Raw genomic sequence first — 24409 nt, 5'->3', positions numbered from 1 at the left:
CGTGGTCTTCCCATACTCCCCCCGTCTGGGCCGCTACAACCTCAACTTCTACGAGGCGGAGCGGGCGTGCCGGGCCCAGGACGCCGTGGTGGCGTCCTTCGAGCAGCTGCACCGGGCGTGGCGAGGGAAGCTGGACTGGTGCAACGCCGGCTGGCTGAGCGACGGCTCGGTGCAGTACCCCATCACCGCCCCCAGGGAGCCCTGCGGGGGCAAGAACACGCTGCCGGGGGTCCGAAACTACGGCCTGAGGGACAAAGACAAGAACCGCTACGACGTGTTCTGCTTCACCGCCCACTACAAAGGCCAGTGTGTGTGTGTGTGTGTGTGTGTGTGTGTGTGTGTGTGTGTGTGTGTGTGTGTGTGTGTGTGTGTGTGTGTGTGTGTGCGCGTCTTACAAGTAAAAGTGAACGTGAGACCAGGTGTGTCTCAAGCTCCGCCCCTCACAGTTGGGTGTGTTTGGGTCTCCAGGTCGGTTCTACTACCTCATCCATCCCTCCAAGCTGACCTACGACGAGGCCGTGGCGGCGTGTCAACAAGACGGCGCTCAGATCGCTAAGGTCGGCCAGATGTTTGCCGCCTGGAAGCTGCTGGGCTACGACCGCTGCGACGCCGGCTGGTTGGCTGACGGCAGCGTCCGTTACCCGGTGTCCCGCCCCCGCCGGCGCTGCAGCCCCACGGAGGCCGCCGTCAGGTTCGCCGGCTTCCCCGACAAAAAGCACAAGTTGTACGGCGTCTACTGCTTCAAGGGCCAGAACTGAGCGACACACACACGCACGCACGCACACACACACACGCACGCACAGACACACACAGACACACACGCACGCACGCGTGTGGACAAAGAGACCCGTGAGAAACCATTCAAACTGTGGTGCTTTGTTTCTGATTGCCTTTTAAAATCAGTTCACACATATTTAAGGTGTATTTTGTTTAATCAATGCCTTTGGGGGGGGGGGGGGGTCTGTCATGTCACGTGATCAAAAGGCCTCCTCGCGGGACGCCGCCCTCCGGTGTTTGATGTCGTCATTAACGAGCCTGTCGGACCAAACTCCAGCTTCTTTATGTTTAGTAGAACGTTATTATCTAGAAATGTACTTTTGTTTACAAATGTTTTTTTATTATACTGAGATATTTACTTAATTAATTCTTTGTCTTATCGGCCAAAACAATCTGAGCCTCACGAAGCAGAAACCTTAAAACAGAAGAAGCAACGAAGAAGAAGAAGAGAGACCACAAAGAAGAGTAATCAGAGCAGCAGTAGAAAATCTCTCTTCCTGTTTCTCTGCACAGCATGATTAGCTTAGCACATGATTAGCTTAGCACAAAGCAGCGCGCACGCCCCATCTATCCGCCTGCTATTTTTATACTTCTAGTGAGAGGGAGCCAAGTCCCCGTGACCTCATCGCTCCGTACGTGACCTCACTGAAAGAATAACATCTAAATCCAGCTTCATCACGGTCTGTCCTTTGGAAGTTTAGGATGTGAAAAGTTGTGTATCGGCGCCTTGACTCGGCTCCGCCCCTTAATCTAACGGGTCCTTGCTTGGTCTGCATCTTTAATCAAGTGTCGTGAAAATCAAACCAGTAAATGTAAACTCATTTAAAAAATGGCATCAAAACAGTTTTGGCAAGGAAGTGGCTCCATGGAGAAGTTCTTCCAGAGTTCTTCCAGAGTTCCTCCAGAGTTCCTCCAGTGTTCCTCCAGTGTTCCTGCAGTGTTCCTGCAGTGTTCCTCCAGTGTTCCTCCAGTGTTCCTCCAGAGTTCCTCCAGTGTTCCTCCAGTGTTCCTGCAGTGTTCCTCCAGTGTTCCTGCAGAGTTCCTGCAGACTGCTGGGAATCAGCATCCAAACCTTCGTCTAGGTTTTCACTGAAGATCAGCGTGATGATGTCATCACAATGTTTGTGTAAAGTCAAAAACGTTGTGAAAGTCCACAGCTGGACCTCAAGTTACAGTATTTATAGACATGCATGAACATCTTGTAAAATACCTTTTATCTACGTGTTCTTTAACTTTTCTTTGTTTGTTTCTTTTAGTAGTTATTTAAACACAAATAAAGATCTCATCCGAAACATAAGCGACTAGTTTTGACCCTAATTGAGGATTTAAGGATCTCTTCCTGAACCTAAACAAACGTTTCATTTGAAGACGGGTTTGTTTGGAGAAGACTGACTTATGATGGAATAAGTAAACGTCAGGACAGAAGAAGGGGGGCTGCAGGAGGGGACTCTGCTTACTGTTTCTGTCAGTAAACAGTCTGAGGCAGAGGTCTTCAACAGGGGGGCCGCGGAGGTTCTGCAGGGGGGCCGCGGAGGTTCTGCAGGGGGGCCGCATAATTTTGGTTTCCACAAATTGAAATGCTTCAGAATCAGAATTGTATTTATTGTCTGTAAATACACATTAACAGGAATCCAACATATCGTAGAAACGGATACATTGATGGAGGAGACGTTGTCTTTCTGTCCACAGCAGCTCTCATGACATCACAGGCACCAGCCAATCAGATCCACTCATGCTCACGTCTAAAGAGGGCGGAGCTCAAAGATAAAAGATGGGGAACCAAACTCCGTAGAATAGGGGGTCTCTGCTGCATCTCCCCATCGGTTTGGGGTCCTAACCGTGAAAAACGTTGAAGGGTTGGTTTCACATTTTGGGAAAAAACACAGCTGGCAACTTCCTGTTTACACACGAGGTCGTCGCTGTTCCATTTAACCTGCAGAAGAAGAACGAGGGACGTTTGAATGGAACAAATCCATCTGTACCAGTTATATAAACATGTTTGACAATAGTAGGATGACGTTTTAAGATTAAAGCTGAATAAACAGATAACTAGTATTCATTAAACAAACTTCTATTTAATGTTTGAGTTATTAAATACATTTAATAGTTAATTAGTAAAACTAACAGGTTGATTCGCTCTTTGTTAGATATGTGAATTAGCTTAGCTTAGCCTAAAGACTGGAAACAGCTAGCTTAGCATCATTAGATCCATCAATGATCAGCTACAGTGACACAAACAAGACGTTAATCAGTCGCTGGGCGATTTGTTTTAAATGTCGGGCTGTTCATGCTAAGCTAAGCTCAGCTGACTGAGCTCGCTTCATATTCATTAATACGACGCTTCTCGTTTAACTCTCCTGTGAACTGTTTAAATGTAAAGATTTACCTTTTATTTTGTCCGTAATCGGATCGACTCTTAAACCTTAAAGCAGACGAAAGGTCAATAGAACCTGAACTCCGCCTCCATCTCTCCCCACAGGGATCACTGCTTTCTCCCATTACCACAAACGCACCACGTCCAGCGGAGCGAGCTCTGGGCGCGATGGGGTCAGGTGTAGTTCCCGGGTGATGCAGTAATGTCTCAACAAGCTTCTTCCTGCCACCTCTCCGATCCTGACTATCCACGAGCGATATTAACGTTCTGCGGTGTTTGGTCCTTTTGGGTTGACGGAACAACGCAGACTCGTCAAAGTGGTGAAAGATAAAACACGTGTCGGGAGGAGAGACGACGCCGGAGCCAAGATGATGGAGCTTTTCTTTTCATTTACAGTAATTCAAATGAAGGAAGAAACAACGATTACATGAAAATCAGCTCAGATACAGTAAACATTGTAGAATGCTGACGAACAAACATGCAAAAAGGAAAATGAACGAGGAACACAGAACATAATATGCACACTAATAGAACTCGTTGCACATTCTTCACATTCCCTTATTTGTTGGATAAAGAAATCACAGATTCCAGATCTGCTGCAGAAAGCAACATGTTAACAAGCCTTTGGCTCGTAACCCGACACTAAATGTTTAATCCAGAGCAGTTTGGGGCGAAATCCACGGAAAAGAAACTGTGTTCAGATCTGAAAGACCTTCATTCGATCCTCACAACGCATTCATAGTTTTAAAGTATACAATAAGTTAAATTCAAATGGCTTCATATAGTATTTGGAATATATATTCTATGATTAATAGCGAATGCACAACAATCTCTTCAGCTCCGCGCGCCGCCTTTTAAATCTCACTTCTGTTTAAAAAAATCCCAAAACGCAGCAAAAATATTTTGTACAAAAATCTACACGTAAAAATCAGCTGGTAAAAAATGGGTCATAACGAGCGGCGACGGACCGAATCCCAAAGAAGCGGCGATGAATTGGTGCTCTGTTGGTGGGGCGACGTGACCCAGTGGAGGGCGGAGAAACGTTAAGGGTGGGGCGGCGTTACGACGAGCCGGACCGGGATGAGGTCACGTGTGGGGAGGGCCGGGGTCACGTGTGGGGAGGGCCAGGGTCACGTGTGGGGAGGGCCGGGGTCACGTGTGGGGAGGGCCGGGGTCACGTGTGGGGAGGGCCGGGGTCACGTGTGGGGAGGGCCGGGGTCACGTGTGGGGAGGGCCGGGGTCACGTGTGGGGAGGGCCGGGGTCACGTGTGGGGAGGGCCGGGGTGCCGCCACAAACTGCCCCGTGCTTCTCAAACGACATCTGCGTTGCGGGGATTTCATGCCGGCTCACGGCGACTAGCGGACAATGCTGCCAACAAACAGCAGCAGGGCGAACATCTGGTAGCTGGTGGGGGCCGCGTGGTGGTGGTGGTGGTGGAGCTTTCTGCCCGTGGGGGGTTTATCCGCCGCGCTGGGATCCGGTGCAGCGGTTCGCTGCTATCCGTCTCTCTCCGAGGCGTCGAGACGGCAGAGACGGGTTTACGGAGCACCGGTGGGATCAAACCCAAATGCAGAGAAGCATTTAGTCTTTTTACCAGTCGGTCAAACACGCGTGCGTTGATCTTGTCTTGAGATCCAATCAGTGAGGCGCATGGTTGTATTAATGAAGGTGGACACCAGAGGGCGGAGTTAAAGACTGCAGACCACTGATTGACGATTTAAGGATGTTTTTTGTAATTAACAGGAAGTGATCATCACCCCCAATGTGAGAATATAAACCCCGGTCACATGGCTTCTATAAAGGACCTGGGGGGCCAATGAGGAACGCGTCCCTCGTCCTGTACAGAGGCGTCGGTCCGGCTCGTCCCTCCACCGACGCCTCCGGAACCGCGTTTGGACGTCACTGTGAAGCTAAGCTAAAGGAAAAGACGCCTGGCGCAGACGAGATCAGTGTCTCATCTGGTTGGCGCTCTGCTGCCTCCTCGCTCTCTGGGGAGGCGTCCAGCGGCTCAGCATGGAGCTGGGGCCCTGCTGCTGCTGTGGACTGGGTTTCTGGGGGACGTGGTGGACCTGGTGGACCTGGTGGTCCTGGTGGTGGAGGCGCCTGAGAGCCAATGACTGGCTGTAGGTTGCTGCTGAGGATTGAGAAGGAAAACAAGGGCTGTTAAGGGAGGAAACGTCTGTGAAGGCCTCGCTGGTTCTGGTCCGAACACTCACGGCTTGTGCAGGTGACCTTCGGGGCGTCCCACTGGCCGTCGGCCCGGCAACGGATGGTGGGCGCGTGTCTCTGGACGAAGCCCCGCTTGCAGTGGTAGCGGAGCAGAGCGTTGATCTCGTAGCGAGGCTTCAGGGCCCCGAACACCCGGGTGTCCCTCACCGCGGGGGGGGGCCCGCACGACACTGGAGGCAGAGAGCGGACGGACCCCTTATTGATCCTACCGACACCGAGAATCCGCTTCCTTTTTGTGAGACTTTAATGCAACATAGTGTCCTTGGTGGTGCGTTCAAGGACAATAGTGGGACTTTATATGACGCACACGTTTGTACGCGTTGTATGTTGGGGCATGTTTTCCACGTGTCTGGTGCAGACCTACCTGTGCCCTTCTTGCACGTGAAGGTCAGGTGGTAGTTGCAGGGCACGTCGTTCCACTGCCCCCCCTCGTGCCAGATCATCACCACGCAGTCCTCCCCCGACTGGAAGAAGCTGTCGGGCTGGTTGGGCCTCCAGTGCTCGTATTGCTGCCACACAACACACACTCCCACTTACTGCTCCGTGACATCACCTCCAGGGCATGTGCTCATGGCAAAGGGCTAACGGGACTATTTTGTAAGTCAGAATAAGTGGTTTAATGTTGCATTCCAGTGACATAGGTCAAAGGTCAGAGGTCAATCCCCCATCAACAGTGGGACCACAAGGAAGCTGTTTTTGTTGTTATTGTTTTATCAAAATGTTTTTTTTAGCTAATAAAGATAAATACTGGGTCTGTCAAAACGAACGCGTTAATGTATGAGAGTCACGACCCCTGACCCCTGAAACCACTGTGTGCCGTTACTTAGATGGGAGATTAATTAGTGTCTATTGACGCTCTAATAAATACGCTGCTGCTCAGTAAAGTGTGCAGCAGGCGGAGCTGCAGGACCATAGAAGCAACACGCTGCAGAGAACACAGCCTCCCAAGAGAGGGGCGGGGCCTCCCAAGAGAGGGGGCGGGGCCTATCGGCTGAGCGAGTATCAGAACTTCCAGAACACAGACGTGTGAAAGCAAGTCATCCGTAGTGGAAATAAATAAATCATGTTTCTGACGGAATGATGTAAAATTCAAAGTCATGTTTTACAATCCACTACAATTCATTTAGGTTATCAAACTTTTTTGGGGGGGGTTAGGTTCCACATCTCATGCTGACACGCTACTGTTTAGGGGGTGTAATGCTCGCCATGTGCACGGTCTTAGCATGTTAGCATGCCCATTAGGAAACACATACTCTGCGGCTGGTTACCTGGACAACCAATCACGTCGAGGTTCAGCAGGTTGTTGTGCACCATAACGCAGGTTTATTCTTTCTTGTCATGAACAAATGACTGAATGATTTGAAGGTCTCACCATCGGGTTGCCGTCCGTCCACTTGAAGTCCCTCTCGAACATCTTGTCGTTCAGGCCGAGCCACTGGTAGTCACTGCCCAGACCTGCTCCCATCCAACACACCAGAGAAGGACTTCATGTCATCTAATGGAAACCATGGAAATCTACGGCCCAGTAAAGCGAGGCGGATCACACGGAGCTCTCTGCTCTGACTGTGACCTCTTTGTTGCATCTCCCTGGCGCTCACGTCTGCATTACAGCACACATGCGAAGGCCTCTTTCCAAACACACGCTTTATTACACTGCAATAAAACAGAACAGTGAGGGTTCCACAGACAGCCGCTCCGTTTATCTGCAAAGGGATCAAATATAGTTGAAAGAGAAAAAAAAACGTCTTTCAGCTACTTGGGTCTGAGTGTCTGAGGTCTTTAATTTACTCCCCTGCTTTATAGTCTGTTAGAGACCTGTCAATCAGCGTGTAGCCCCGCCCTAAAGCGTCCCCTGCTTTATGGTCTGTTAGAGACCTGTCAATCAGCGTGTAGCCCCGCCCTAAAGCGTCCCCTGCTTTATGGTCTGTTAGAGACCTGTCAATCAGTGTGTAGCCCCGCCCTAAAGCGTCTCCTGCTTTATGGTCTGTTTGACTCTAAATGGACCATCAGTCACTAAATGAAGAACATCATGCTGTGTTGAAGAAGACTTGAAACTAGAGACTGAGACCATAAACTCATGTTTACAATGTTTACTGAGGGAATAAATCCAGAGAGAAGTAGAGTCATTTCCTCATAGACGTCTATGGGAGCAGAGGAGTCGCCCCCTGCTGGTCACTACAGAGAAGTAGAGTCATTTCCTCATAGACGTCTATGGGAGCAGAGGAGTCGCCCCCTGCTGGTCACTACAGAGAAGTAGAGTCATTTCCTCATAGACGTCTATGGGAGCAGAGGAGTCGCCCCCTGCTGGTCACTACAGAGAAGTAGAGTCATTTCCTCATAGACGTCTATGGGAGCAGAGGAGTCGCCCCCTGCTGGTCACTACAGAGAAGTAGAGTCATTTCCTCATAGACGTCTATGGGAGCAGAGGAGTCGCCCCCTGCTGGTCACTACAGAGAAGTAGAGTCATTTCCTCATAGACGTCTATGGGAGCAGAGGAGTCGCCCCCTGCTGGTCACTGCAGACAACGCAGGGCGGACTCACCGTTGACGTACAGCTGCTCCTCCTGGGACAGGACGCTGGCCAGGTGGGCGCCGTGCAGACGACACTCCCGCTCGGCGGCGTCCCAGGTGCGCCGGTGGTTGACGTACTTGTAGCAGTGAGACTGAAACTTCTCCCACCCGAGTCCACAGACCTCCGTGTCTGCAGGGCAACATTAGACTGAAGTAAGTAGACAGTAGACATTCCTCACAAGGCGTCACATAAACAGTCCACTTCAGGCTCTCTCATATATATTTACTACTCTGAATAGATAAATACATCCATGTGTAGGACGGTCATTTAAATGTATAATTGTTCAGTTTTGCAGAAATAAGAGAAGTTATTATTCACAGATGTGACGCTGGGAGGGAAAATAGTGACTAATGAGACAAATATTGAACCAAAGCTGGAACCAATCTGCAGAGGAGCCGACGCCCACAGCTGCATGGACCCACCTGTGTGCATGCGTGTGCGTGTGTGTGTTTATAAGCATGAAACGTAAACCGTCAGTTTACTTGAACGTGTTTACGTCCTTTTAAACTTGTTAAATATCCATTTACCTTCATTACTTAAGTTGACTCAGTAAACTAGACATAGATCTATATATATATATATATAGATCTATAGATCTATATATATATAGATATATATATAGATCTATAGATCTATATATATATAGATCTATATATATAGATATATATAGATCTATAGATGTACATGAGCAGCGCACCTTGTCCACACAGCTCTCCCGAGTAGCTGGGCAGGCAGAGGCAGGTGAAGGAGCTCACTCCGTCCACACAGGTGGCTCCGTTCAGACACGGGTTGGACCGGCACTCGTCCACCTCTGCAGAACCACAACATCATCAGCACCCTCGTCATTTAAAGCGCTGTGTGTGTGTGTGTGTGTGTGTGTGTGTGTGTGTGTGTGTGTGTGTGCGTGTGCGCGTACCCGTCTCACAGCGCGGCCCGGTGTATCCGGGTGCACAGGCGCAGAGGTTCTGCGAGGTTCTCTGGTAGCAGGAGCCTCCATTGAGGCAGAAGCTGGAGGAGCAGAGCAGCGGATCTGAGGACGGACACGCCGGCGCGTTACAGACGTCTTACACACATCCTGCTTTCAGTTCATGAACCAGAGATCTTCTGGTTCTCCTTGTTTAGACCTTTAAAGAAACTATATCAATATAAACTATTGTGTTTTTATGCTTTGCTAATATTAAGATTTCATTTCACCTCAATTTAAACTTTTGTTTACTATTTTACTTACAACTTGCTTCACTGATTGATTAATTAATTGATTAATTGATTGATCAATACATGAATTGATCGATCGATGGATTAGTTGATTGGTGGATTAATTGATCGATTGATTAATTGATCGATCAATGGATTAATTGATTGATCAGTGGATTAATTGATTGATGGATTAATTGATCGATCAATAGATTAATTGATTGATCAATAGATGAATTGATCGATTGATGGATGATTGATTGATCAATTGGTGGATTAATTGATCTATTGATTAATTGATCGATCGATGGATTAATTGATTGATCAATGGATAAATGGATTAATTGAAGTGAATGGATTAATTGATTGATCAATTGATGAATTGATTGATCAATGGATCGATCAATGGATTAATTGATTGATCAATGGATGAATTGATCGATCGGTGGATTAATTGAATGATTGATTGGTGGATTAATTGATCGATTAATTGATTGATCAATTAATCCATTGATCGATCGGTGGATTAATTGATCGATGGATTAATTGATTGATTGATCGATGGATCAATTGATTGATTGATCGATTAATTGATTGATCGATCGATGGATTAATTGATCGATCAATGGATCAATGGATTAATTTAATTTAATGGATTAATTAATTGATCGATCAATGGATGAATTGATCGATCAATGGATTAATTGATCGATCAATGGATTAATTGATCGATCAATGGATTAATTGATCGATCAATGGATTAATTGATCGATCAATCGATCACTGGATTAATTGATCGATCGATGGATTAATTGATCGATTGATTAATTGATTGATCGATGCATTAATTGATTGGTGGATTAATTGATCGATCGGTTGATTAATTGATTGATGGATTAATTGATTGATCAATGGATGAATTGATTGATCAATAGATGAATTGATCGATCGATGTATTAATTGATTAATTGATTGATCGATGGATTAATTGATCGATCAATTGATTAATTGAACGATCGGTGGATTAATTAATCGATGGATTAATTGATTGATTGACTGATGAATCAATTGATCGATCAACGGATTAATTGATTGATTAATGGATTAATTGATTGATTGATGGATTAATTGATTGATCGATGGATTAATTGATAGATCAATGGATTAATTGATTGATCGATGGATTAATTGATTGATCGATGGATTAATTGATTGATTGGTGGAGACAGGCAGCCTGGAGGCAAACCAGTGATCTGCTGTAAACCACTGAAGGAGGAAGATGATGTACCTCTGAGGCCCGTGCTGACCTCCACAGCGCCAGCAGGCTGCGTGGGGGGGCGCACCTCCACCAGAGGGGGGGCAATCTGTGAGTCATAGTCCACAAACTGCTCGTTGGGCAGGGGGGTGGCGGCAGGGTCCGGGACCAGAGCCCACTGGGGCACGGAGCGGGTCTCGTGGTCAAACGTGTACAAGGGCTCGGAGATGTAGTGGGCGGAGCTCATGGTGGACTCTTCGGCGCTGGATGGGCGCTGGTCTATGGGGATCATGGATTCGGCAGGGGCAGGGGGGGTCGGATCCTTCTTAACCTCTGTGGTTGGCGCTCTCAAAGTCACAGCTGCCACATCTGTTATATCGGTAGCTGCGACTTCTCTGAGGGGGTCAACCAGACCACCCTGCTCCCCCTCTCCGGACAGCTGCTCTGCACCTGAGGCCACCTCCGTGACAGGGTCATCAGGTGGTGGTCGCCGGGTGGAGTAAACCAGTAAAGGCGGCATATCGGTGTAGCCGGTCGTCTCCTGGGGGTCTTGTGCCGAAGCCTCGTCCTGTCCCGAAGCCTCGTCTTCTCCGGAGGCCGACCCCTCTGGGTCCCCCGCTCGCAGCCCCGTGGTGACCCCTGCTGCCTCAGGAGGCTCCGTCCCACCGATTTCTGTCTCGTCCGTCATGACGGCAGACTGGTCCATGGTGGTCTGGTCTGTGGTGGTCTGGTCCGTGGTGGACCTGTCCCTGGTGGTCTGGTCTGTGGTGGGCCGGTCCGTTGTGGTCTGGTCCGAGGTGGGCCGGTCCGTGGTAGTCTGGTCTGTGGTTGTCTGGTCAGTGGTGGTCTGGTCTGTTGTGGTGGTCTGATCTGTGGTGGGCCGGTGCGTGGTGGTCGGGTCCGTGGTGGTCTGGTCTGTTGTGGTGGTCTGGTCTGTGCTGGGCCGGTCCGAGGTGGTCTGGTCTGTGGTGGTCTGGTCCGTTGTGGTCTGGTCTGTGGTCGTCTGGTCTGTGGTGGGCCAGTCCGTGGTCGTCTGGTCCGTGGTGGGGTGGTCCGTCGTGGGACGGTCTGTGGTGGTCTTGTCTGTAGTGGTCTGGTCTGTGGTGGTCTGGTCAGTGGTGGTCTGGTCCATGTCTGGAGAGAAGTCCACGGAGCCCTCCGTCTCCTCAGTGGGGACGGGCGTCTCCTCTCCGTGGACTTCTATGACCTCGTAGTCAGAGGGAGTCGTGTCCCCGTCTACCTGGACAGGTGTGGCCGTCTCAAACTGATCTCCTCTGGCTTCCTCCGGCAGCGGCGTCTCAAAGGTCACCTGATTGGATCAGAGTCACTTAGTTATCGATGCATCTGTATGTGCATCAAAGAAAACTATTTTTCACAGTAAAATCCATCTAAAAGAATATGTATTAAGTATGATTTGCAAACAAAACATTCCATTATGCAGGAGACGTAAATAAAATATCCCATTAAGCCAAATTCCAGAGGGATCGTTTTGTAGGAGCTGTGAGTGAACCGGTGCCAGATTGAGAGCTGCTGTGTACTGATAACGTCTCCTCCACCAATTTATCGGTTTGCTACAACATGGATTCATGTTAATGTGCATTTAAAGACAATAAATACAATTCTGATTCTAAAGACCTTTTTTTTTATTAACCAAATATTTCGTTGACCGCCTCTGATTTAAAGGGATTCTTATGCTTGTTTTACCAGAACAAAGTCACAGACTAAATCTCCGGAAGCATCAAGAAGCTACCTGGTGTTTTTCGTTGACGAAGCTGACGGTGGGGGGCAGGTGGATCGGGTAGACCGCCAGAGGATCGGCGTCCCTGCTGTCCTGGAGCCCCTTGCTGGTCCCCTGGGAGAGGTCGGTGACCTGGGGGAAGTGGGGACCGCCGAGGCCCAGGGCCGGCTGGCTCAGGATGTCTAAGATGTGGGAGACTAGAGACAACGGGGAACTGATCAGTGAGCAGAGAAGATCCTCCCACTGCTTCACACTCCAGGGAAAGTCTGGATTCTCTAATGACTTTTGGGTTATTAGTGACCTAATACTACTTTTTTGAGGGAAGACCAGCAGATTCAGTCTCACCCGAAGAAGCTGGATCTTCACATACGGTCAAATAAAATTAGCCAAATTAACAGCTGATAAAAATGCAGTGTTTTCTGTGGAGAAACTAAAACAACTCAGAAGAACGTCTACAGACGGGGAGAAGAAGATGAAGTGACTCTATCTGTAATGTAATAACGCAAGGAGGTTGATTTAAAGAAAAACGAAACCAGAAGTCAACCTTTGGTCTGGTTGGACAGGTTTTTCAGAGTAAAATGAAGCATTGAGGCTCAAAGCTTCCTGAGAGCTCCTTGTGTCTGATGTCTATTAAAACAAGCTGAGGTACATAACTGGATGTCAACATAGCGTTTGTGGTGAAGGTCTCTCGCTGCCAGCGGCGGCTCTCAAACAATGCAGCTTGTGTGTCTTCATCAAGGCTTCGTGGGACACATGGAACCCATAAATGTAGAAAATGTGACGTAAACACAGACCTGAGATCAGTTTACTGGGGCAACGACTAACAGAAGCGCCGGCTGTGATCCGGATTATGAACAAAACCAACCTGATGGAGGAGTGTGGCCCCTACACAGCACTCAGATCAGGGCAAAGCGTTCCCTGAACCGTATGTTCCCCCAGCCAGATGTTCCCTCAGTCCCATGTTCCCTCAACCCTATGTTCCCTCGGCCATCAGCCAGATGTTCCCTCAGTCCCATGTTCCCTCAACCCTATGTTCCCTCGGCCATCAGCCAGATGTTCCCTCAGTCCCATGTTCCCCCAACCCTATGTTCCCTATGCCAGATGTCCTCTCGGCCATCAACCAGATCTTCCCTCGTCCCTATGTTCCCTCAGTCCTATGTTCCCTCAGCCCTATGTTCCCTCAGTCCTATGGTCCCTCAGTCCTATGTTCCCTCAGCCCTATGTTCCCTCAGCCCTATGTTCCCTCAGCCCTATGTTCCCTCAGCCCTATGTTCCCTCAGCCCTATGTTCCCTCAGTCCTATGTTCCCTCAGCCCTATGGTCCCTCAGTCCTATGTTCCCTCAGCCCTATGTTCCCTCGACCCTATGTTCCCTCAGCCCTATGTTCCCTCAGCCCTATGTTCCCTCAGCCCTATGGTCCCTCAGTCCTATGTTCCCTCAGTCCTATGTTCCCTCAGCCCTATGGTCCCTCAGTCCTATGTTCCCTCAGCCCTATGTTCCCTCAGTCCTATGTTCCCTCAGCCCTATGGTCCCTCAGTCCTATGTTCTTTTAGTCCTATGTTCCCTCAGCCTTATGTTCTTTTAGTCCTATGTTCCCTCAGCCTTATGTTCTTTTAGTCCTATGTTCCCTCAGCCTTATGTTCTTTTAGTCCTATGTTCCCTCAGCCTTATGTTCTTTTAGTCCTATGTTCCCTCAGCCTTATGTTCTTTTAGCCATATGTTCCCTCAGTCCTATGTTCCCTCAGTCCTATGTTCCCTCAGCCCTATGATCCCCCAGTCCTATGTTCCCTCAGGCCTATGGTCCCTCAGTCCTATGTTCCCTCAGCCCTATGTTCCCTCAGCCTTATGTTCTTTTAGTCCTATGTTCCCTCAGCCCTATGTTCCCTCAGCCCTGTGTTCCCTCAGTCCTATGTTCCCTCAGCCCTATGATCCCCCAGTCCTATGTTCCCTCAGGCCTATGGTCCCTCAGTCCTATGTTCCCTCAGCCCTATGTTCCCTCAGCCTTATGTTCTTTTAGTCCTATGTTCCCTCAGCCCTATGTTCCCTCAGCCCTGTGTTCCCTCAGTCCTATGTTCCCTCAGCCCTATGTTCCCTCAGTCCTATGTTCCCTCAGTCCTATGTTCCCTCAGCCCATGTTCTTGTGTTCCATTCCTGATGCCCAGACTTTGAGGCCCCTGAGCGCTTGGACCCCCCTGTTCCTGGTCCTGGGACAGTAATCCATCCATGGAGGTAACACAAACAAACGCGGGGTAAGACAGAGAGGGACGGCATTGCTGGAAAAGCTGTTAGTTACAGCAACTCAGCACTAGAGCATTAACGTTTTGTCAGAAATCCAGACAAAAAGCTTTTGTCTTTCTGAGAAAACGAGAGAAACAAAACTTAGTAATCAGGTCTGATAAATTTGACTGCTCATGAGGCTGCTTCTCCCCATGGAGACACTGATGTGTTTACAACATGTTAAGCTTCAAAACTGGCCTGGACAAAGAAAAATGACTTCATCGTTTTCCACATCTGGCTCTGCAAACAGAGTGTGTGTGTGTGAGTGTGTGTGTGTGTGTGTGTGTGTGTGTGTGTTGTGAGAATTTGGCGGCACACAAATACAAAAAGGTACCGAGCTCTCTCCGTTCCCTCCGTGCACAATAAACAAAATTACTGTAAAGTCTCAACAACCCCCCGAAGAGAAACGTCCTCGCTGACAGATCGAACCGTTCAGGTGAAACGTGAGCGGTTCGGCTCCCAAGGCGCCGGCGCCGGAGAGAGGGGCCGAGGGGGAAACACGTCACCGGGAACATGTGCCGGGATGCGAGTCCCCGTTCGGCCCAGGTCAGAAATGTCAAACTGAAAAACAACTGGTTAATGTCGGTCGTCTTGCTGCAGTAACACGGAGGTCCGTGAGGGAGCTCCACAGTTCTGCTTATCGTTCTTCAGCTGGCAGCTTGTGGCTTCAGCATGTGACATATTTGACTTGTAACAAGCATCCAACATTCGTTCCTAATGGACGCCGTCACTCACACGATATCCCGCCCCAAATCGTAGTCGTCAGCGCGCCCCCCCACTACTCACCCGACTGGTTCTGATTGTGCACGTTGACGATGATGAGGTGGAACGGCGGTTTGCCTGAAGACTGGTCGAGGTCAAAGGTCGAGGCCGTTTCAGGGCTGACCTCCTCTTTAAAAACGACCACGGGCTGTTTCCCCGCCTCCACCGCGCCCCCCGGTACGCCCAGTCCCGGGGTGTGAGTTCCTGGTGCGACCGCCGCGGTGGTGAGGGCCAGAAGCCGTGGCGGTCTGGACGTTTCCCCCCCCAGCCCGGACCCGGTGGTGGTCTTTAGAAGCCGACTGGACCCTGTAGAGGTCTCGCCCCAAGCCGGCGTCGGGGTCACCAGAGTCACCACCTCGGCGCCGCTAGAGCGGCCGTCGCTGCTGCCTCCCTCCCCGCTGCCGCTGTTGGCGCCCCCCTCGTCCTGCCCCCCCTGGGAGATGTCGAGCTGCGGGGGCTGCCCCCTGGTGGTGGGTAAGGGGGGAAACGCCATGGGGAGCAAAGGGTCTGTAAGGTCGTAGTCGCTCATGGCGGTGGGGGGCGCGGAGGCCGTGGTGTGGGGGGGGGTGCGTTGGTCGGTTGGGGGCCTCTCTGTTGGCAGGTGTGCGACGGGCTCTGGTGGTCCGGGAGTCGGCGTGCCGGGGGCGCTTGTGGGTTCTGATGGAGTCGTCGGGGGACTCGTGGTCGTTGGCTCTGGTAGTTTAGTTGAGGGGGGCAGAGAAAAAGAGGGGGGGGTTAAAATGATGGTGCTGAGTTCACAGACTGCCTCTACGTAATCTATGTGACACCGTCAGTTCGAGGACGGGTTGAAGGGTTGTTGACCATATATGGTCACTTGATGATTGAAAATATACATGGATATGTATCCGCCTCTGGTCTCTACCTGTCAATCAGCGCGTAGCCCCGCCCTGAAGCATCTCCTGCTGTATGGCTGAAATATTAAAGCTCCTGGAGATTGTTCTGCTTATCAGTCTCAAATGACGCCACTGCGAGTCTCACCAAAAGAGCTCAAATGGTTTTTGCCAAAAACTACATTACTTATTGTTATTGTGTCCTAATAATAATAATGGCTGCCTAAAGGGGTTGAGTCATCCTAAAGTAGTGTGGAATGTTTTGGATAATGATCCATATATTATCTAAAATACACAGAACCCTCTGGTTGTGTCTGGGTCGGGTGGAGCCCACGTCAGCTACGTTAGAGAGTTAAATGTTTAGCGGATGACTCACTAAAAAAAGAAAGCGTCGGTATGTCGACAACGAGAATCGTTTTAACTATAAAAGGAGACGCATGAAGTCACCTGACAGAAACAAACGGACTAACAAACCTCACTCTGGACGTGGGCGGCAGTGAGCTGGCGTAGGGTGGGTGGTGTTGTACTGTTAGGTGAGTGGTGTTAGACGGGTGGTGTCTCTTGCACCGCTGCACCCTGATGGTGTTTCCTCGCCGGCCGGCCCTGCGGCACCAGTGGACTTTAGGTTCTGGCGTGGGATAAGCTCCGCCCAGGTGTGAGGTCATGTGTTTGGCTGGGGTCTGTCACTGACTGTGCGCTAGCTACGCCTGTTAGCGGTTAGCATCCTCTGGGGCTCCTTCCCAGACTCCTTCGCTCTTGTCTCTCACCGGTCAGTGTTGGTTTTTTGATGACGGTGTTTCTCGGGGGGGTTCCTCCCTCCGCCGGCCTCTGGGCCGGGTCCAGCTGTGAAGCATTAGGGGATCCCCGCCCCCCACCCCCCTTTCTGCGGGGCGTTAGAGTTCATGCGTTGGGTTTTCCCCTCATAAAGAAAGGAAATGTGGGACTTTATCCTCCTGCTCCGCTCACAGCTGCTCTGTTCTCTGATTTGTTGTCACATGACTGTTGGTCTCAGGTGAATCAAATCATAGCTTCTGGATTTTGCAGAAGAGGCCGACTTTTGTTATTTTACACAATCTAAATAAACCTAAATAAAGAGGATGTTAAATGACACGACGAGTGGGAAAAAATTGGAAAAATTCCAATTTTAAGCTTTCTCCTGCATGACATGTTCAAGGACTGTTGTAAATATAACAATCAAATGAAAATGTTCCGCTTCAGGGAAAACAGGAACTCCAACTTAGAGATAATAGAGTGTTAGCTACTTCAGGGTCAGACAGACAGACAGGCCCCGTCTCACCTCGGTAGCAGTAGAGTCCGTGCCTGTCACTGGCGTCCGGGTATCCGGTCTGGTTGGGGTACTTGTAGAGCGTGCGGACCCCCAGCAGGCCCCCGCCGCACTGAGGCCGCGGCTGCGTGACGGGGTAGCGGGCGCTGCCGTCCGACAGCCAGCCGTAGTCGCAGCGGTTAAGCCCCTCCCTCCAGGCTGCAAACAGCTGACCAGGAGACGCCAGCACGGCGCCGTGCCTCTCGCACTCGTCCCGGGCTTCCTGTAGCGTTAGCTTAGCATTGACAGAGGACGGGTAGAAGACTTCCCCTTCAGAGGAAGGACACACACAATCAAAGGTTCAGCTTTGAGGGTTAGATGGGACAGATTTAATAACTAGAGGACACATGTAGAGGTCTTGTTACATTTTGTGACAAAACACTGGGAAAGTCCTGCACTTAGATGACATTCATTCAACGCTTCAGCCGCTAGCACCAGGACTTATGCTAAGCTAAGCTAACCGACAGAGAAAAATCCTTAAAGGAACAGCCACACTGTGTACGCAGTGGTGTTTACCGCGTAGCTTCCCCACGTAGCAGTACACGTCGTACTCCTCCGAGGCGTCACGGACGCCGTACGTCCTCACGCCTGGTCGGTTCCCCAGGTTGCCGTAGCACCCGGGCCGCGGCGTTCTGATCGGGTACCTTAGGAAAGACACCGGGCGGGTGAGTCTAGACTGGTGGAGCTCCTCAGACGCGGAGGCACTAGTGAACATGTGGCGTATGCGTTCGCGCACCTGACGGAGCGGTCGGCGAGCCAGCCGGCGTCGCACTGGTCTAGACCGTCCTCGAAGGCGGCCGCCAGATGGTCGGGCGTGGCGATGTCAGCGCCCGCGGAGCGACATGCATCCATGGCGGCGTGTAAGTTCATGGTGTAGCGGCTGGCGTTCGCCCTGTAGTGGAACACCACACCTGGAGGATGGAGATGTGGGACATGAGGAGCAGATGGTGCACAGAGGTTCCATTCTAACCTAAAATACTGCAATACCCATGAGCCTCGCTGCTCTGGGGAGGGAAGAGGTCAGAGGTTGATCACAAGGAGAGTGAATACCTTCAGATATCTCTCACCCTCTAGTAACCCATCTCACCCTCTAATATACCGTTTCAGTCTCAAGTAACCCGTCTCACCCTCTAGTATCCTGTCTCACCCTCTAGTATCCCATCTCACCCTCTAGCATCCTGTCTCACTCTCTAGAATCCCTCACCCTCTAGTATCCTGTCTAGCCCTCTAGTATCCTGTCTCACTCTAGTATCCTCACTCTCTAGTATACGTCTCACTCTAGTATCCCTTACCATCTAGTATACGTCTCACCCTCTAGTATCCTGCCTCACTCTCTAGTATCCCGTCTCACTCTCTAGTATCCTGTCTCACTCTCTAGTATCCTGTCTCACCCTCTAGTATCCTGTCTCACTCTCTAGTATCCCTCACCCTCTAGTATCCTGTCTAGCCCTCTAGTATCCTGTCTCACTCTAGTATCCTCACTCTCTAGTATACGTCTCACTAGTATCCCTCACCCTCTAGTATACGTCTCACCCTCTAGTATCCTGCCTCACTCTCTAGTATCCCGTCTCACTCTAGTAAATCCGTCTCACCCTCTAGTATCCTGTCTCATTCTCTGGTATCCCGTCTCACTCTAGTATCCCCTCACTCTCTAGTATCCGTCTCACTCTAGTATCCCTCACCCTCTAGTATACGTCTCACCCTCTAGTATCCTGTCTCACTCTCTAGTATCCCGTCTCACTCTAGTATCCCTCACCCTCTAGTATACGTCTCACCCTCTAGTATCCTGCCTCACTCTCTAGTATCCCGTCTCACTCTAGTATCCCGTCTCACCCTCTAGTATCCTGTCTCACCCTCTAGTATCCCGTCTCACTCTCTAGTATCCCGTCTCACTCTAGTATCCCTCACTCTCTAGTATCCGTCTCACTCTAGTATCCCTCACCCTCTAGTATACGTCTCACCCTCTAGTATCCTGCCTCACTCTCTAGTATCCCGTCTCACCCTCTAGTATCCCATCTCACTCTCTAGTATCCTGTCTCACCCTCTAGTATCCTGTCTCACTCTCTAGTATCCCGTCTCACTCTAGTATCCCTCACCCTCTAGTATACGTCTCACCCTCTAGTATCCTGCCTCACTCTCTAGTATCCCGTCTCACTCTAGTATCCCGTCTCACCCTCTAGTATCCTGTCTCACCCTCTAGTATCCCGTCTCACTCTCTAGTATCCCGTCTCACTCTAGTATCCCTCACTCTCTAGTATCCGTCTCACTCTAGTATCCCTCACCCTCTAGTATACGTCTCACCCTCTAGTATCCTGCCTCACTCTCTAGTATCCCGTCTCACCCTCTAGTATCCCATCTCACTCTCTAGTATCCTGTCTCACTCTCTAGTATCCCGTCTCACTCTAGTATCCCCTCACCTTCTAGTATCCTGTCTCACTCTAGTATCCTGTCTCACTCTCTAGTATCCCGTCTCACCCTCTAGTATCCCGTCTCACTCTCTAGTATTCTGTCTCACTCTCTAGTATCGGATAAGTGCAGCGCTCATTACGTGACAACATAAAGGAAACAGGAGTCTTCCTCAGTCTGTCTCAAGTCATCACCTCCTTTATGGGGGGTATTATGAGCTCTAGATGGGGGGGGGGTGTTATAAACCCAGACAGGATGTGAATGGATGGACCGAGCGTTTAATGGAGAGTTGTATATCGCTCACACGGAGCGTCTTTGTGCGGAGCGACTCAACAAAGAGGCCCGTTCAGCCTCAATGTGGGAGGGGCTGTGCGGGGTCTCCTCAAGATAAACTGGATCCGATACAGTCCCACATGTGAGGGACGAGTCACTGCCTTCTTTCTTGGGTTGTTTGTGTCTCTTTCAGGTCGTTCAGTGTCTTTGTGGTTGTTCTCGGTCTCTTTGTGTTCATCTCAACAAAAGCTTAATAAAAAGCTGCTTTTTATGAGGCTGAAACAGTTCAACAAAACAAAATGCTCAAAAGGCTCAAACAAAATCATTGTGATGTTTTTTTTCATCATTACGAGTGAAAAACATATTGATTAGTGTGACTTTGACGAACAGTCTGAAATCTTCACACACCTGGATTTCTATAAAAATAAAAGCGTGGCGTGGGCAGGGGTGCGTTGGTTTTACTCACCGCTGACGTTGAGGCGGACGGTTTCCTGGGATTCCTCCATCCCGTGGATGACCTCACAGCGGTACACCCCCGCATCGCTCGCCCTAAGCCCCCCCAGCATCAGGGAGGCGTCGCCCCCGGACGGCTGGGGGCTCTGCCACGACAGCCGGCCCGCGTAACGCTGTCCCTCCTTCGCCGCCCCCCCCAGGGTCACCAGGACCACCTCCTCCCCGTCCTTCTGCAGCTTCGTCCACTTGATCCTCAGCTCTTCACGGGATCCGGGTGTTGGAGTGTCCGCGGAAATCGGCGGGATGGAGAACTGACACGGCAAAGTCACGTGGTGACCCAGAGAGCCGGTCAGCGGGGGGTTGCTCTGCATCGTCATGGAGGCCGATGAGCCTGCAAAGCAGGAAGCTCTACTTTAACTAAAACATATGCTTGAATAACCAGAACGGTCACATTTAGATACAATATCCTGACAAAGATACAACACAACAACATCCAAATATTAAACAACAACGTTGTTCAATGTTTTTGAATTCTTTCAGGAGACAACTTCTGGTTCTTCAAAGTGAAGCCAAAGCTGAGATAAAGCTGCATTCTGTGTAGTGACCAGCAGGGGGCGACTCCTCTGCTCCCATAGACGTCTATGAGGAAATGACTCTACTTCTCTGTAGTGACCAGCAGGGGGCGACTCCTCTGCTCCCATAGACGTCTATGAGGAAATGACTCTACTTCTCTGTAGTGACCAGCAGGGGGCGACTCCTCTGCTCCCATAGACGTCTATGAGGAAATGACTCTACTTCTCTGTAGTGACCAGCAGGGGGCGACTCCTCTGCTCCCATAGACGTCTATGAGGAAATGACTCTACTTCTCTGTAGTGACCAGCAGGGGGTGACTCCTCTGCTCCCATAGACGTCTATGAGTAAATGACTCTACTTCTCTGTAGTGACCAGCAGGGGGTGACTCCTCTGCTCCCATAGACGTCTATGAGGAAATGACTCTACTTCTCTGTAGTGACCAGCAGGGGGCGACTCCTCTGCTCCCATAGACGTCTATGAGGAAATGACTCTACTTCTCTGTAGTGACCAGCAGGGGGCGACTCCTCTGCTCCCATAGACGTCTATGAGGAAATGACTCTACTTCTCTGTAGTGACCAGCAGGGGGCGACTCCTCTGCTCCCATAGACGTCTATGAGGAAATGACTCTACTTCTCTGTAGTGACCAGCAGGGGGCGACTCCTCTGCTCCCATAGACGTCTATGAGAACATGACTCTACTTCTCTGTAGTGACCAGCAGGGGGCGACTCCTCTGCTCCCATAGACGTCTATGAGAACATGACTCTACTTCTCTGTAGTGACCAGCAGGGGGCGACTCCTCTGCTCCCATAGACGTCTATGAGGAAATGACTCCACTTTATTCCCTCAGTAAACATTGGCTCAGTCTGTTGTTTTAAGTCTTCTTCAATGCAGCATGAAGGTTATAGTGGATTATGGTCCATTTAGAGTCAAACAGACAATAAAGCAGGGGATGCTTTAGGGGCGGGGCTACACAATGATTGACAGGTTCGTATTCATGTTTTTGTCTCACACCGTTAACACTTACACGGTAAGTTTTTATGTCATTGAAGCAATTCGTTATATCTCGAAAATAAAAACGTTTTATTCAGCGTTCGGTTGCCTTTAGCTCCGCCCCCTTGCAGTCACCTCTGGTTGCCATGAAACAAGATGTCAACGCGGGCGATGCCGAACCGGACGCTTCAGACAGTAGTCTGTAAATAGTGAAAACTTGCTTTAACATCTTTCGGAGCTCAAATTGATTCAGTCCAAAACCCAATAGGATTTTTTCAAATTTGACAAATAAAACCGTGAATCTTAACTCTGGAATATAACAGAGTACATTTTACAAGTACATTTGTTCTTGTCAGGATCTTGTACTTTAGTATTTTCAGCGTTGGACTTTATCCTTGAGTCTTTTCTACCTGGAATAACTAAGTTTCCCTAAAACAAACGTCGAGAACAAGCAGACAGAAGAAGGAGGAATTTTTTATTCCTCAGAGGAGCGACGGGAACTTTTCTCCAACTGGCAGCAAACACAGCTGCAATCAGGAAGTGGCTTGTGTGTGTGTGTGTGTGTGTGTGTGTGTGTGTGTGTGTGTGTGTGTGTGTGTGTGTGTGTGTGTGTGTGTGTGTGAGTGGAAAGCATGTGTTCATAGCCGACGTGGTGGAGTGATAATCACTTTCCACTTTGTAATATTTGGAGCTGCAGCGTTTCTCATGAGTCAGAGAGAGGAAGAGGAGGAGAGGGAGAGGAAGAGGCGAGGAAGAGGAGGACTGACTCACCTGCTTGGGGCCGAGCGGCGCTCAGACACACGAGGCCGATCAGGTGCGTGAGGACGTGAAGCATCTCAACACCTGGAAACCAAGATGGAGGAGGCTGATGCAAAGACACGTGGTACTTGTACACAGGTGATACTGAGAAGACAATTACAGGTTTTATTTGTCATTTTATCATCATGTACTTCAGGACTGATGGTGGAACATGAACAAAACTACTAATCGATAAATTGATTAATCAGCTTGTTTCAGCGATAATGAAACTAATCATGGGCTGCAGTTTGAATCTGACAGTTATTTACATATTAAAAAATCATGATTTTTTTTAAAGAGATTAAACTTGTAATAATAATAATAATAATATACAACATTATTACACTGATAATGTTCTGTGGATACTAATAATATTTAGTGAAAAACAAAATTCTTCACATAAAAGAAGCTGAAACAGCAAAGTGATATAAATAAATGTAAATGCACATGTAGCTTAGCTTAGCCTTCATCTCTCTGCTGTAAACTGGGTATTGATTTGTTTTGGGTGAGCTGCTTCAGGATCAGTTAACTTATTTGTTACTAAAGCACACGTATCTGATCGGGGGGTTAATCAATGAGTCTGTTATCAATGACTTCATCGCTGTGGGATAAGAGACATTTAAGAGAGCATTTAAATAACAATATCCTGTGGATTCTGGACGTCTTCTTACCTTAATAGAGAAAAGTAATGAGAACCGTCCAAAGCTTCCCAGATGAGGCTCCTTCCAGCTGCTCCTCTTCTGGACCTCCTTCCTCCCTCTGCAGCGACTCCAAACCCACTTTCCACGCTACTATCAGGGGGGCGGGGCCTCCGCTGCGTGTACACGCCCACATGGGGGGGAGGGGGGGGGGGGGGCACAAAGACGCTACTCTTCAACTAATAGACTAAAGACAAAAATCTGTCTTGGGACAAATTTCATGACATCACATAAAAAAAAAAACGCAAGACCGACTCAGTTTATTGGTTAAAATGTTAAAAATGTGTAATTATAAATATCAGAACCATCAGAACCAACGCTGACTTCACTGCTCGGCCCGCGTGAGACCCAAGTGGGACAATTATGGTCCTTTAGAACGTTACAGCAATGATTTAGGTTCTAAAGGGTCCTTTAGGGTCTATGGGGTTCTAAAGGTCGATACAGAATGTTGCAGCAATGATTTAGGTTCTAAAGGGTTCTTTAGGGGTCTATGGGGTTCTAAAGGTCGATACATAACGTTACAGCAATGCTTTAGGTTCTAAAGGGTCCTTTAGGGGTCTATGGGGTTCTAAAGGTCGATACAGAACGTTACAGCAATGCTTTAGGTTCTAAAGGGTCCTTTAGGGTCTATGGGGTTCTAAAGGTCGATACAGAACGTTACAGCAATGCTTTAGGTTCTAAAGGGTCCTTTAGGGTCTATGGGGTTCTAAAGGTCGATACAGAACGTTACAGCAATGCTTTAGGTTCTAAAGGGTCCTTTAGGGTCTATGGGGTTCTAAAGGTCGATACAGAACGTTACAGCAATGCTTTAGGTTCTAAAGGGTCCTTTAGGGTCTATGGGGTTCTAAAGGTCGATACAGAACGTT

At 49.3% G+C, this 24409-nt stretch overlaps 2 protein-coding genes across 4 annotated transcripts in view; one reads left to right on the top strand and one right to left on the bottom strand.

Moving 5' to 3' along the window:
• The window catches only part of hapln1b (hyaluronan and proteoglycan link protein 1b), a 10868-nt gene extending 8794 nt beyond the window's left edge, over positions 1 to 2074 (top strand). Inside the window, exons 5-6 of the mRNA XM_040197469.2 lie at positions 1 to 302; positions 469 to 2074. The exon at positions 1 to 302 is cut by the window's left edge and continues 1 nt beyond it. Coding sequence (XP_040053403.1) covers positions 1 to 302; positions 469 to 758 — 592 coding nt within the window. The 3' untranslated portion in view covers positions 759 to 2074. The remainder of the gene's footprint in view (positions 303 to 468) is intronic.
• Positions 2075 to 3520: 1446 nt separating this feature from the next.
• Positions 3521 to 24082, bottom strand: vcanb (versican b). Of its 3 annotated transcripts, none has more exons than XM_078088580.1 (16): positions 23517 to 24082; positions 22819 to 22890; positions 20498 to 20875; positions 18089 to 18263; positions 17869 to 17996; positions 17326 to 17622; positions 15202 to 15870; positions 12152 to 12336; positions 10435 to 11710; positions 8869 to 8982; positions 8650 to 8763; positions 7923 to 8081; positions 6754 to 6836; positions 5746 to 5890; positions 5369 to 5551; positions 3521 to 5286 (listed from the first exon to the last, which is right to left on the bottom strand). In XM_078088580.1, exons 2-16 carry the CDS (start codon positions 22880 to 22882, stop codon positions 5099 to 5101), a joined length of 4158 nt encoding a protein of 1385 aa, XP_077944706.1. In that variant the 5' UTR covers positions 22883 to 22890; positions 23517 to 24082; the 3' UTR covers positions 3521 to 5098. The 3 variants fall into 3 exon arrangements, with proteins under 3 accessions (XP_077944706.1, XP_077944708.1, XP_077944707.1); XM_078088582.1 differs by having other exon boundaries at positions 3521 to 5283; XM_078088581.1 differs by having other exon boundaries at positions 22819 to 22950; positions 23517 to 23606.
• Positions 24083 to 24409: the final 327 nt, after the last annotated feature.

Source organism: Gasterosteus aculeatus, chromosome 14 (genome assembly GCF_964276395.1).
Source record: "Gasterosteus aculeatus chromosome 14, fGasAcu3.hap1.1, whole genome shotgun sequence".
NCBI classification, from domain to species: Eukaryota; Metazoa; Chordata; class Actinopteri; order Perciformes; family Gasterosteidae; genus Gasterosteus; species Gasterosteus aculeatus.
The sequence above is the reverse complement of the archived record's forward strand: the minus strand, read 5'-3'. Positions and strand labels throughout refer to the sequence as shown.

What these genes read in the sequence shown, in the direction of transcription:
- vcanb (XM_078088580.1), bottom strand. Translation starts at nt 22,882, where the DNA reads ATGCTTCACGTCCTCACGCACCTGATCGGCCTCGTGTGTCTGAGCGCC. An exon ending in CGGGCCGCGCTGTGAGACGG is followed by an intron (nt 8,764 to 8,868) that starts GTACGCGCACAC and finishes GTGGTTCTGCAG; the next exon opens with AGGTGGACGAGTGCCGGTCC. An exon ending in GGACGGACGGCAACCCGATG is followed by an intron (nt 5,891 to 6,753) that starts GTGAGACCTTCA and finishes GTTGTGTGGCAG; the next exon opens with CAATACGAGCACTGGAGGCC.